Source organism: Rattus norvegicus, chromosome 14 (assembly GCF_036323735.1).
Source record: "Rattus norvegicus strain BN/NHsdMcwi chromosome 14, GRCr8, whole genome shotgun sequence".
Taxonomy (NCBI): domain Eukaryota; kingdom Metazoa; phylum Chordata; class Mammalia; order Rodentia; family Muridae; genus Rattus; species Rattus norvegicus.
In genome coordinates this window covers 16,214,666-16,229,199 of record NC_086032.1, presented here as the reverse complement: position 1 = coordinate 16,229,199, position 14,534 = coordinate 16,214,666, and the positions used below count along the sequence as shown (strand labels likewise).

Here is a 14,534-nt window from a genome sequence, read left to right as displayed (position 1 = left end):
TTAAGTAATCTGTCCTACAGGTGTAGCTCAGTGGTTATGACTGTCAGCATGTGTAGGCCCTGGTTTCTATCTTTTTTTAAAGATTTATTTCTTTATTATATATAAGTACACTGTAGCTGTCTTCAGACACACCAGAAGAGGGCATCAGATCTCATTACAGATGGTTGTGAGCCACCATGTGGTTGCTGGGATTTGAACTTAGGACGTCTGGAAGAGAAGTCAGTGCTCTTAACCACTGAGCCATCCCTCCAGCCCCTGGTTTCTATCTTTTTAATTAAAAACAAGAAAAAGATTTACTTACTTGTATTTTATTTGCATGAGTGATTGGCCTACATGTATGTTTTCAAACCATGGATAGGCTGCCCCTAAGGTGGTTGTAAGATCACGTGTCAGATCCCCAGAACTGGAGTTGTGACCTTCTGTGTGCATGCTGGGAACTGAGCCTGGGTTCTCTGCAAGAGAAGCAGCAAGCTCACTTAACCTTTGGGCCACCTTCGGAGTCCCTGGCTAAGCATCATGGCGGGTGGGGGTGGGGAGGGATGGTTTTCTCAAGACCAGTTCTAATGCGGCAGGATTTTAAGAGAAACCATCTAGATTTGCAAAGAAAATGTACCTTTTCTGCTTTATTCCATGCCAAAGGCAGGCCTCACCCTGTGTAACAGGAAAAACACTTCCTAGTTGACTCAAGTAAGCACTACATGAAAGAGAAAAACTTCCTAGTTGACTCAAGTAAGTACATGAAAGAGACTTGCAGGGCTTCTTGTTGGTGGTTGCGGCGCGCGCGAGAGAGAGAGAGAGAGAGAGAGAGAGAGAGAGAGAGAGAGAAAGAGAGAGAGAGAGAGAAAGAGAGAGGGGGGGGGATTGCACAAGAGCGCCAGTTCAGTGTTGGCTGAATCAATAATTCAAGAAACCAAGCACATCTGTCTTTTTGTGTGCTGGTACAGTGAGCTATTTTTAAGCGTGGGCGGGGGGGGGGGTCACTGTGTTTATGTGGGTGATGCTTAATAAGGCTGCAGAAGTGAGTCAGCAATTTCACTCGTTTCTTGGATCTCACACCCGGCACTTTCTCCCCTCCCAGTCCCGCCTAGAAGCCCTCTGACCCTGTTCCAGTCAGCTTCTCCGACTGTCTACCTCCACCTCGGGGGAGGGTAAGGATACCATGTAACGAGTTCTAAGAGCCAAATGGTTCACCCGGAGGTGGAGGGCAAGGCTGCCGCATAGGAAGGACCCTTCTTCCCAGCTGCCAAAAGAAAACCCAAACTGCTGTGTGAGGGAGCTCCAGCCAGGGCCGAGCGAGCATGGGCTGAGCTTCTCAGAGCTCTAGCCTGCGGAAGGGAAGCTGCAGGAAGGCACTGAGTGCGGCCCAGATCTATCTGTGCCTCAGGCCCTCCTGCGGGTCCTCACCATGTTCCCATCTGAGACTGCTTGGATTCCCTATTGCTGCCTCACACACTGAGGCCAGGCCTCTAGGCACATTTTCTTTTTAAATCTGGACAGAGTTCAGTTTTCATTGCAATCCCGCCGCTTTGAAACTGTGGTCTTGAGAAAATGACTTTGTTTCCCCAATCCCCCAACCCCATGATGCTTAGCCAGGGGCTGTGGGCGATGACTCAGTGGTTAAGGGCTAATACAGGCTCAGATGAAATGTGTTCATCAATGTGTCACTGCTTGGCTTTGATTAAAATGGTGTGGATCCTGAACGTTTCTTTAAGTTCCTGACTTCGACCGTACCATCAAATTAATGCTGAAACCATCATTTTGCTCTGGCCCAGATTTTAGGCCCAGACCTAGTTAGCAGCCTTTCAGGAAGGAGAGTGGTTCCCATATCCTAAGGAGACCTCAGAGGTTTTGTTGTTTGAGATGGGACCTTACTCAGGTCTGGCTGGCCCACAACAAACTGATCCTCATGCCCCTGCCCTCGGAGCCCTGGGATTGAGGGTGTGTGGTCTCACACCGGCTATTTGTTTCTTAGCTGTACATGTAAGGTGTATGTGTGTCAGTGCCACCATGCTCATGTTGGGCTAAAGGGACAGTTCTCCCCTTTGGTCTGGGCAGCCTGCATCTCAGGTATTTTATGGTAGAGACAAATACTTGGTAGATTTTCTGGGGCTTGGCTCTGGGTCACTTTGGGTCTCACAGACCTCGTGGCTCTGTTTTGGAGAGACACGTTTAGTAGGTAGAGAGAAGGAGAGGAAGGCAAGTTGGGGCTTTTCTACCTCTTTATCTCTTGGCTTAGTCAGTGTTCTATTGTTGTGAAGAGACGCCATGGCCAAGTCAACTCTTAGAAAACAAAACGTTTAATTGGGGCTGGCTTACAGTTCGGAGGTTCAGTCGCCATCATGGAAAGGAATGGTGGCACGAGGCACGCACTAGAACGGTAGCTGGGAGCTACTTCCTGATCCACAGGAGGAAACCCCAGGCCTGGTGTGGGCTTTTGAAACCTCAAAGCCTACCCTCAGTGACACACTTCTTCTAACAAGGCCACACCCACTTAACAAGGCCACACCTCCTGCTCCTTCTAGTCCCTTCATCCAGTGCCACTCTTTCGTGACTAAGCCTTCAAATATGAGACTACGGGCGCCGTTCTTATTCAAACCGCCACATCTGCCTCCAGTTATTTCCTTTCTGGTAGAAATACTGTGTGATACAAAATTCCTCAGATTAGGTAACAGTGTGCTCTGCTGAAGGATTTGCACAGCGACGACGGGATGGATGCTACCAGTATGCTAATGCAGCCTCTGTCTCTCAGTGTGTCTGTCTACTCTTCTTACTTTCCCACCTCTTCACACCACTGTCCAGGGCCTTCTGAGTAGCTGCCAGGGAATAAAGTCTACACCCAACTCTCTTCTTCAATGTACTTGTCTGTCTGTGACAGTCCTGGAGTCTCCACCTGCAAGTTATTCTGCTGAGCCCTTTCTGGTTTTCTGGCAGCAGGGGAGGGGGTGGGGGGGAGGCTGGGGAGTGCAGCATTGGCATACCATCATCAACTCCATTAAAGAACTGGAATTGGGGGACTGGGAATGTGCTGAATGGGAAATAGCATGTTTAGCATGTTCACAACAGTTGGTCTAGGTCCCACCAGTTTATACACACACACACACACACACACACACACACACACACACACACACACACTCGGGGAGGAGTTGGAGTGGAGGTGGTGACTAAAATAAAACAAACAAACAAACAAACCTGGAAAGGGAGGGGCGGGACTTTGAAGGTGCAGGCTGGCTAGCTTTGGAAGCTTCTAGTCCTAGAAGCTCAGGCTAATTTGACAGACTACATTCTGTTCTCAAGAGACGGGGCAGCCTTGATAGTCAGCCTGCCACCTACTCCATGGGCCACCAGCAAATAGAGACAGACAGCTGCAACTTGCCCTGTAACCTGGGCTTGCTGGAGAAGGGGCTGTGACTCTATAATAAGTCACCTTATACTTTCATGGAATCTTGGCATCAGCCAATGAGAACTTCAAAGGCTTGGCCTAGCTGTGGAATGAGACAATAAACATGTTAATCCCGAGCCTTAACTGCTTAGGACCTGACTGATCAGCCTCAGCCAGCCCTAGGGAGAGGGAGAGGGCAAGGGAGGGGAGGAGGTGATGGTCAGATGCCCAACAGAAGCGAAGTGCTAGAGCCTGGATCCCAGAAAATTGTTCCTCCATAGTTTTATATAAAAATAAATCACTGGCATTCCTAATTTAGATATTTCCATAAGTAAGCACTTCTCTTTATCATACTTTCTTAAACTTAGAAACACACTAGGAAGACGCATTTTAAAAAAAAAAAGTCTACGGACTGGAGAGGTGGCTCAGCAGTTAAGAGCATTGTCTGCTCTTCCAGAGGTCCTGAGTTCAATTCCCAGCAACCACATGGTGGTTATATTACAAACTTCTGTAATGGGATCTGGTGCCCTCTTCTGGTGTGTCCGAAGACAGCTACAGTGTCTTATATAGACATTTAAAATTTTATTTTTTTTTCCTTCCTTTTTTTCGGAGCTGGGGACCGAACCCAGGGCCTTGTGCTTGCTAGGCAAGCTCTCTACCACTGAGCTAAATCCCCAACCCCTAAAATTTTATTTTTTTTAAAGATTTATTCATTTATTATATATAAGTACACTGTAGCTGTCTTCAGATACACCAGAAGAGGGCATCGGATCTCTTTACAGATGGTTGTGAGCCACCATGTGGTTGCTGGGAATTGAACTCAGGACCTCTGGAAGAGCAGACAGTGCTCCTTAACCTCTGAGCCATCGCTCCAGCCCCCTAAAAAATTAATTTAAAAAAATTTCTATAAAGGTCTAGATTCCCCTTGCAGACAGAAAAAAAATTACGAATTCGTCAAATAACAGCTTAATCTGCCGCTATCTTGCAAAGCCATAGAACTAATGTAATGTGTTAATGGCACCGCCGAAGAGGTGTGCTCAATACACTGAGGTGGGGAGAGATGGCTCAGTGGTCGGGATCACTTGCTGCTCTTTTAGAGGACCCGAGTTCGATTCCGAGTACCCACATGGTGGCTCACGACCGTCTGAAACTCCGATTCCAGGGGACCTGACCCTTTCTTCCAGCCTCCTCAGGCACTGTATGCACAGACATTCATGCAGGCAAAGCACCCCCACACATAAATAATAGTAGTAATAACAACGATGATGATGAAGACTTTTAAAGCCTGGCAGGGGGCTTGGGAGACAGCTCAGCAGGTAGAGGTGTCTGATGCCAGGCGTGACAACCTGAGTTCCATCCCCAGGAACCACACGACGGCAACGGCCGGAAAGAACCAGCTCCCAGAAGCTGTTCTCTGAACTCCACACACGTTTACGCTACACATGCTCCCCATGACCCCCAAACGAACAAACCAAAACAAACAAATAAGTGTAATTTAAAAAGATCTAGCAAAAGGTTCAGTCTGCTGAAGGAACTGGTGAATAACTGGGTTTTCTTGTACTGCTAAAGTTACTAATAGCACAGAACTCCAGCTATCTCTTAAAGGACATCCATTTTTCCTTGCATTTTTAGGATGATCTGAGGTCCCCCCCCCCCCCCGACGATACACACCAAGGACGGTTTGGGTCTTCACGGTAACATTTATTTTATGTCCTTTTTTTTTTTTTTTTTCAGAGCTGGGAACCGAACCCAGGGCCTTTCATTTGCTAGGCAAGCGCTCTACCACTGAGCTAAATCCCCAACCCCTTATTTTACGTCCTTACTACTAGTCTCTAATCTTACAACCAAACGTACCAGGAAGGTAACGATTTCACTTCCTTATTAAAGAGGTGCAGAAGCTTGGACTTGAGGGCCTGCACAATGTCCCAACTATTCCAAGTCCTGGCTTGGTCGCCTGTGAAGGGTGACTGGCCAACATTTTTGCCTCTGAATCTTTGTTTAAACCTAAACAGGAAGCGTTTAGAGATCCAGTCAATGGGAGAAGGATGTGAATGAATCCAGACCGTTTCTTGCTCCTACTTCTAACGCAGATTCCCAGAGCTTAAACAATACTTTGGAAAGGGCTTCCTTCAGAGGGCTGGATTTATGGAACTGGAACACAGTTGGTAGAGTGCTTACTGCGCATGCAGAAGGCCGGGTCCCTACTACTGCATAAATATGGACCGGCAAAGTGACAGATGTCTGAAATCCCAGCACTTGGGAGGTAAATGCGAGAAGATCAGAAGTACAAAGGGAACCCTCACACGACACAGTGAATTTGGGACCAGCCTGGGATACATGAAAACCTGTCCCAAAGGAAGTGCCTCAGATTCAAAAAGAATAAGAACATTTCCTTTAGACTGATCTAGAACAATCGCCAAGCTACGGAGTCAAACGGAGAGGCGGGCTGTGGGCTACCTCAGTGGCAGAGCACTTAGAATGGCTGGGGCTCTGGGTTTAGTCTCCAGCTCTATCAAAGGAGAAAATATATAAAGCAGCAAATACCGTGTAGTACAGTTATTTATATTAGCAACAAAACAGTGTTATATTTACACACACAATTGTATGTGGATGAATATACAATTGCTTATTTAACTGCCTGGGTAACCAAAAAGTGGTAAGAGGGGGTTGGGGATTTAGCTCAGTGGTAGAGCGCTTGCCTAGCAACCGCAAGGCCCTGGGTTCGGTCCCCAGCTCCGAAAAAAAGAAAAAAAAAGTGGTAAGAGACTTTTCCTATGGACCCCTTTCTGAATATTTTAGGACAGTAATGTGTGACAGTTAATGTTTGTTTGGCTTTTGTTTTGAGAGCCTCACATATTGAAGGCTGGCTTCCCATTTATGAGATTGCATAGGCTGACCTTGATCTCCTGATCCTCCTGCCTCTACCTCCGTGCTTTGATTACAGCCTACGATGATCAAACTTGACTCTCAACGTGATGGAAATAAGAGGGTCCCAGGAGCTGAATGCAACACACCTCCAGGTTTATCTTTGAGGACATTCTAGAAATAATTTACTAAGGTGGGAAGACCCAACTTGAACGTGAGCACCGTTAGTCTCCATGAAGGTAGAAAAAAGGGAAGAAGCCAGCTGTCAGGAGCAACTGCTTTCTTTTTCTCTCTTCCTTTCGTTTTACAACCTGAATTATTTCATGCGCCTGCACGTATGTCTGTGCATCGCATGTATGTATGTCTACGTGTATGTATGTCTGCATGTGTGTATGTCACCTGCATGTATGTCTGGTGCCAGCAGAAGATGGAAGAAGGTATCTGATGCCTTAGAACTGGAGTTACAGGTCGTCGTGAGCTGACATGTAAGTGCTGGAGATTAAACCTGGGTCCTCTGCAGGAGCACGGCACTCAGTGCTCCTAACCACTGAGCCATCTCTCCAGCCTCAAGTGTGGTAGATCTTAAAGTCAGATGTGCTGACCACAGGGAAACAGGACGGAGATCGAATGGTAAAAATGTTAAGTCCTTCCTTCCACGGATGTTTATATTTACTTCTGATAAAGGTTAACTGTCCATTTAGTCACTGAAGGCCACCAACATATCTATGAACAGAGTTACAAAATTCATTATATTAATAAAATTTTCAAGCGAGGTGTGGTCGTGTATACTCACAATCCCAGAGTTTGGAAGGTAGGGAAGGGGATTTTGAATTCAAGGCCAGACTCAGCCAGGTAGTAAGTTCACAACCAGCCTGTGTGTGCTATAGCCTGTTTCAGAAAGAAAGATAAATAATAAGGGGGTGAGGGTCGAGAGGCTGGAGAGATGGTTTCGTGGTAAAGAGTATTGGATGCTCTTGCATGGGACCAGGGTTTGATTCCCAGCACCCACATGTCATTCAGTTCCAGAGGTTCCAGTGCCCCCTTCTGGCCACCAAAAGCACTGCAGTGTGGGGTGCACAGACATACAAGCAAAAAAATGCCCATACGCATAAGTAAAATTTTAAATTAAAAGACAAAAATCTGAGGGTCCCAAATGAATATGGCCACTGTGAAATGCTTAGCAAACTACAGAATCAGCTCACAAGTCCACAGTGGGGATCTCCTCTTTGTCCCCATGGGTCAGATACAGTGCTAACCAGTAGGGTAAAGGACAACATGATTGACATCTTTGCTCTAATGGAGCTAGCATTCTAGGAGTTGGGGTGGAACAGACAAAAACAAGATGAAATATGCTCGGCAAATACTGTATTTCATGAATCCTAAAATGTACATTTTCCCACTGTCTTAGGGTTTTACTGCTGTGAACAGATGCCATGACCAAGACAAGTCTTAGAAAGAATAACAATTAACTAGGGCTGGCTTACAGGTTCAGAAGCTCAGTCCATTATCATCAAGACTGGAGCATGGCAGCATCCAGGCAGGCATGGTGCAGGAGAAATTGAGAGTTCTACATCTTCTTTGGAAGGCTGCTAGGAGAAGACTGGCTCCAGGCAGCTAGGATGAGGGTCTTAAGTCTATGTTCACAGTGATACACCTACTCCAACAGGGCCACACCTCCTAATAGTGCCACTCCTTGGGCCGAGCACAAGCAAACCATCACACCCACTTACAAACTCTAAGCTTGGTACGTTTATTTTGGTAGGTTGTGCCTTACAGGAGCTGTGCAGAAAGCATAAGACTAGCAGAGAGAGGTAGAAGAGGGGCTCCCAAGAGTCAGGCAGCACTTGTGTGACATCTGAGCCGACCTAAAGAGGGTAGGGATGATAGAGGCCTGCAGGTGACATGCCTTTGGGTGAACAGAAGAAGCAAACTTCCCAAACAGGGAAAATACAGCGCAAAGTCCACACAAGCCTTTAACTTACTGCATGGCCACAGTGTTGATGCCGGAGAGAAAGAAGAACAAGCTTTTCCAACGTGTGCTCATCTCTGCCTACAGGAAACAACTCGTCAAGGTTGTTTCTTATTTATCCATTTCCTTTTTTATTTAAAGATTTGTTTATTTATTCTATATAAGTACACTGTAGCTGTCTTCAGACATACCAAAAGAGGGCATCAGATCTCATTACAGATGCCATGTGGTTGCTGGGAATTGAACTCAGGACCTCTGGAAGAGCAGTCAGTGTCTTAACCTCTGAGCCATCTCTCCAGCCCTATTTATCCATTTCTAAAACACAGCTAAGAACATTACATCACTGAGTTGCCATGCGGACTAAGCCAATTGTTATTGGGTCCGGTGTGACAGTACCTATCAGTAAGTCCAGTACTCAGGATTCAGACTCAAAGCTAACCTGAGCTACACAAAGAATGAAAGCCTGCCTCAGGAAATACAATGAAGCATTCAAGCAAAACTAATGTATATTTTCATTTATTCGTGATACTGCAGATTGAACCCATGGCCACATAAATGCTAAGTGAACTTTCTGGATGCATAGGAAAATTTAGGTGTCTGGTTTTTTTTTTTTTTGTTTTTTTTGTTTTTGTTTTTTTTTGTTTTGTTTTTTCCTGTCAGGTGCCACTTAGCTTGCTATGCACCTTGAACTTCTGAGCCCCACCCCCTCCCCATCATCTTCACCTTCACCTCCTCAAGCTGATATGGTTATGGGGCTCATACCCAGGGCTCCATGCCTGCTTGGCAAGGACCATACTAATTTGAGTTGGAGTTGTACTTGCTGAGCTGGGCTTCCGGCTCTAAGAAAGCCTCTAAGAAAGCCTCTAACGCAGACCTACATCTGCAGCCCAGTGGGGTTCTTTTATGCAAAGCACTCTGAACACAGCCTAGCAGAAAAGGGTAAAGTACTTGACATTGTTATTGATTAGTCCTGACCTTTGACAGCCCCCCACCTCCCCCCCACGAGCCTCACTATCAATTTATTTTGTTGTAAGTCATTGGGTTAATTGCACAGTAACAGATAGTCTTATTAACGGTGTTTTGAGACACTGCTTTTCCAGTAGGAGCTCTTCAGTGGCCAGAATATGATGTTTCAAATGCAGATGATTACTGTGGTTCTCAACCTGTGGGTCACATTATCAGATATCCTGCGTATCAGATATTTACATTACAATTCATAACAGTAGCAAGGTTACAGGTATGAAGTAGTATTAAAAATAATTCTGTGGTTGGGGGGAAGGGGACATCACAACATGAGGAAGAGCAGTCAAAGGTCTCAGCAGCTAGACGGTTGAGAACCACCACTGTGAGGCATAGACTGTCCTCCCCGATCCGCCCCTCCAAGCTATAAAACAATCTTATGCTAAGATGTTTTATTGCTTGTGCTGAGTTTTCTTTTTCTTTTTTTTTTTTTTTTTGGTTCTTTTTTTCGGAGCTGGGGACCGAACCCAGGGCCTTGCGCTTCCTAGGCAAGTGCTCTACCACTGAGCTAAATCCCCAACCCCGAGTTTTCTTTTTTTTTTAAGAATTATTTATTTATTTTATGTATGTGGGAACACCGTCGCTGTCCTCAGACACAACAGGGGAGGGCATCGGATCCCATTACAGATGGTTGTGAGCCACCATGTGGTTGCTGGGAATTGGAACTCAGGACTTGTGGAAGAGCAGTCGATGCTCTTAATCACTGAGCCATCTCTCCAGCCCTTTTGCGGAGTTTTTGACTAGAGAATAAAAAGAGTCTAGGCAAGCTCAGACACTGAAGGAAGCTGGTTTTAACAACAACAACAACAACAACAACAACAACAACAACAACAGAAAAATGGATTTCAAAATAATTAATTTTAGTAGATGTTCTTGGCCAGGTTTAGTTTGGGAAATGGGAAATTATTCTCGTCAACTTGGAGTTTCAGGTTGTAGAAATGTCACTAAACCACACACCAATTACCGCACTGTCCCGAATCCTTACAAAAGTCAGTTACAGCTTCCTCAGGTTGTCCTTCGACAAGTGGTTCTTGGCCAACTGCTATGCTGGTGACTTCTGCCACATGACAAGAGAGCACAGCAGGAAGAAGACAGTGTCCTTAACTCTTGTAGACACGCCAGTGTTGACGGATTAATAAGTAACCCTCTCCTTAAATAAGGAGCCACTTCACAGCTGCTCCCCGCTTGGGCTCCCTCAGGTCCTACCTGGGGCATAAATAAGAGTTTACACCTTCTCTGCCTCCTCTTTAGACTTCAAGTAGTGAACAGACAGAATGGAGATTGTGGGGCCCTCATCACTTCTGCACCCAACTGTCCGTCTTTCAGTCCTTCCTGGCCACGATCCCACCTGCCCAGGGCACAATGTTAGGGAATAAAACAAATGACGGACACCTCGTAAGCCATGAGTACTATGCCCCCCCCAAAGTTTAACACAAAGTATTTCAACGAGGTTCAATGCCAAGGTCCTGCGTTCCGTTACCAAATAACAGAGAGGTCTCCAAGCCCCCTCCAAACGTATGAGAGCCTCATCTCTTGAGATAGGACGAAGTGCGGCTTGGGGAAGAGGAGAGGTCAGGCTCAGGGAAAGGTGAGACTGCTAGGTGAGGTTCTCTGCAGGCTTTACTTGGTAACTAGTGAGAGTTTAATGGTTACTTTTTTTAGGCTGGGACAAAATGCCCTCACGGAAAATGTCTAAAGCAAAATGCCAAGCAGAGGACAATACTCAGCACACAGTATTTCTGGCAATAATATCCCACCATGCTCTGTGTCCAGGCTTACGACCTTGGGGCTATCACTATGGCCTGTATCGAGGGTGTTCTGTAATTCACGGGCAGAATAGACCGTCTTCTTAGCATGCTATTCACATATTCACTCAACAAGCTATCCCCTTATCCATCAAAATCACTCTATGATTGGTAAATACACTAGCGACTGATGCACAAATGGTCCAGTGGTTAGGCTGGGCTAAGCCAAGTTTTAATTCAGTGTCTGCCGGCAAAGTGACAGCACAGAGGTCTGCACCTTGATTTCAAGGAACTCTCTCCTGAGATGCTGGAGTAGAGGGTTAAGGAACTAGCGGGAATCTGTCTCACAAAGAGGGAAAGGGCACACGGAGGCAAGAGGAAACTGTTGAGTATTCAAGGGACACGGAGCTTCAACCCTAACAGGTGTGTCTGCCAAACTAAGGAGTTTGGATGTCATTATATAAACCGGGAAACCACCTGAGCGTTCTAACAAGAGGACTGACGTATTTCTTCTTGGGCTGGTGTGCTGAGGAGAGCCAGGGCTAAATGCAGATAAACTAGTTAGATGTACACTGTACTCTCAGTGTGGATGTAAGTCGTATCAACAAGCAGAGTATTCAAGGAGAGGAAGGGTTTGAGAAATATTCTATAACTGCACACCATCCGCTCAACACTGGACATGGTAAGGTGGAAAGCCAAAGTCTCCAGATTCCTCCTTATGGACTAGGGAATTATTGGGCAGAAGTACTACTGAGCATGCTAGGGAACGCTGTGGAAGCATACTGATTTCTTTTTAGAGGGAGACTGGGGAAGGCATAGGTCTTAATCGTCACATCTGAGACCTATGGAGAATTGAAACCGAGAGATGCATGAGTCAGTTGTCTCACTAGACTGCCTTTCAGTGTCCAGAAATTTACAAGACTATTCCAGAAGCATGTGTACCTGGTGCTTCATTTGGAAAGAACAAGTATGCCAATTTGGAAATATGACATTCTGCTTGTTAAAACCATTGAAAACGTAGGAATTAAGACTTAATGGGGGGGAGGGGGCATAGTGCTACCAAAATAACACTCTGGAACAAATTTATTTCTAATCTCTTATTAGAGATGAATGCAGCGTTCGATGAGGGTTCCTTCTCACACTTGAAAATGAGCAGAGAACCTGCTGTTTAGATCTAGGAATTCCTTTAAGCAGGGTTGAGGAGCAAGAACTTAGAAACGCGCCCTCCAGTGGTAGTGGAATGAGGGGTCTCTAGCACCCCCTTTAACCACCAAACAAAGCCCTGTGTAGAAATGCAATTTGAGAGGATCAAAAGGCCACCTCGCTGACACCACTTAACCAAAAGAACCAAACGAATCCTCCCAGGGGACAGGACACCCTTCTCCCCCTTACCTGTCACGCTGGTCAAAGGAAAATTTCACTTTCGACTCAACAAAATAAGCCCTCAGGTTTGACAGCTTGCAGTCCGTCCCGCTCCGCGACAAAACACCTACCAGCCCAAGCGCGTAGTCTAATCTGAGCCTCCGGAGCCGACTGGGCAGGGCTGCGACCACGTGGGTGACCGCGACCAGCGGCAGCGAGCAGAGCAAGGAGGAGGAGGGGGCGTGCCCCTGTGGTGGCAGGCCTGCTGGTGGGCGTGGTCTGCGCCCCCGGACTGGTGGGTGTGGCCTGCAGCCCGGACTCCCTCCTCTCCCCTTTTGCCTTCGCCCTTCGAGCCGCCACGTAACGCCACGTCCCCGCGCATGCGCACCGCGGCTGGCGGCGGTGGCTGTTTCCGGGCTCAGGGGGCCGGAGCGGCTGCTGAGTAGGAGGCTGCGGTGGCGGAGGCCGGGAGAGCCGGCTCGGGGGCTAGGCCCTTCGGGGGCGGGGGGCTGTCGTGTTTTCTTTGGCGGAGGGGCTGGTGAAGCCGGCGGCTGAGCGACGAGATGAATTTCCTCCGCGGGGTGATGGGGGGTCAGAGTGCCGGACCCCAGCACACAGAAGCTGAGACGGTGAGCGCAGCGCCGGGGCCGGGCTGGGGCCGGGCTGGGAGAGAACAGGGCATCCACGCCGCTCTCTTCGCCTTCCTTTCTCCTGCTCGGACGCTCGAGCTCCCCGCGCGGCTGCGCGGCCCGGGCCGTAGTGACAGGAGGGCTTCAGGGACCCGGCACGGCGACGGACCGCGCGGCCCCTCCCTCCTTCCCTTTAACCTGTCGGCCGGCGCCGGTGCCGGCTGAAACCCGGCTCTGGAGGGCTGGAAGGAGGTTAAAAACCAGCTGTTGGCGAAGGCGTGTGGCTAAGAATAAAACGATATTCTTGGGGCACAATGCCACCTGTTCCTGCCCCATCAGCTGTAAGAATGGGCGTTTGCTCGGGGTTGGTGGTTCAGACCCTACTTTTCTGGTTCACCCAAATGTGTCATGTGGTGGCAATACTACTCTTGCACTCTGTAGTAATCTGGGCGCTAACCACCCTAGGGACTCTTCTGCTCTGTTGGTGACATGATTTGTTAATGTTTTTTTTTTAATTATTAAGACATGGAAAACCAGTGTTTGATTTTACGTTTAGGATACACCTCCTGTGAAGTTTGCAGAGCCAGTTGGAAACTGCTGTGGATGGCTCACTGGAGAAGAGTAAATTTAGATATACAGAAAAAAAAGTGACCGTGTGTGGTATTTTAAAGATAAACTTTGGATAGTTGTCATAGCTCTCTGTTTTGTGGATTCAGAAGGGTCATAAAATACCCTGCAAGTTACTTTACTAAAGTAACTTGACCAGAATCTTGGAGCTAGAATTCACTACCGCGGAAACTAAGAAACTAAGCATTCTGCTAAGCCTAGACTTTATTGCTGATCCCTATATTTCAGTTCTTAGCTGGCACTTTTGGAAATTTACATGATGTTAACCACATTCGTTAGGATTAAGTTAACACATTAGTTAGGGTTGAGTTAACTAACTAATGTAGTTTATTAATGTAGTTAGTGTAGTTACTGATGTAGTTAGTACTGGGGGAGATGGAGGAGTTCCTAGAACTGAATCCAGGGCCTGATTACATGCGAGGCCAGCAAGCCTCTTTTGCCACAAACCAGACTTCCCACCAGGTTAGAACCGAGCTGAAAGCTGTCAAGTCTGTTGATTTTGAAAATCAGATCTCCTTTTCCCCCCAATACCTGGCTTCTTCCCTTGTTACTAGAAAACCATGGACTCAGGATTACCGCAGTCTCTAGCCTTTCTATATGTTGTCTGATATCTGTAACACACAAATTAAAAGCTTGCTTTGAAATCAGACCTTGATTTGAATCCAGGCTTCCAGGCTTGATTGACTTGGATAGATCAGGAAGGCTAACACTTCCTAAGTAAATAGAAGTGCTGGCTCCTATGGTGGTAGTGAGTCTTAAGTGAGAAATAGAAAGTGCGGCCTTTAGTAGATGCTCAGGAAAGGAGAGTCCTGACTCCCAGTACCTTAGACTAAGATTATCCTTTGGCCTTGTTATGGTGACCTCTGTGGAAGTCACCGTCTACAGAGTCAGAGGAATTTAAAGCTGAGGTTCCTGGAGCAGCGAGAGGTGAAGCC

General features: G+C 47.0%; 2 protein-coding genes across 6 annotated transcripts in view; one reads left to right on the top strand and one right to left on the bottom strand.

The window, feature by feature from the left end:
• G3bp2 (G3BP stress granule assembly factor 2) overlaps positions 1-12,516 on the bottom strand; it is an 88,145-nt gene extending 75,629 nt beyond the window's left edge. For both annotated transcript variants that reach the window (NM_001401437.1, NM_001401438.1), the window contains exon 1: positions 12,374-12,516. The gene's annotated coding sequence lies outside the window, so the exon portion shown is untranslated. The remainder of the gene's footprint in view (positions 1-12,373) is intronic.
• A 294-nt stretch (positions 12,517-12,810) lies between these two features.
• Positions 12,811-14,534, top strand: part of Uso1 (USO1 vesicle transport factor) — a 65,469-nt gene continuing 63,745 nt past the window's right edge. For 3 of the 4 annotated variants that reach the window (XM_063273514.1, XM_063273513.1, XM_006250750.5), the window contains exon 1: positions 12,833-12,972. In XM_063273514.1, the coding sequence (XP_063129584.1) occupies positions 12,907-12,972 (66 nt within the window). In that variant the 5' untranslated portion in view covers positions 12,833-12,906. Of the gene's footprint in view, positions 12,973-14,534 lie in introns of all 4 variants that reach the window. The other variant, NM_019379.2, reaches the window with a different exon arrangement.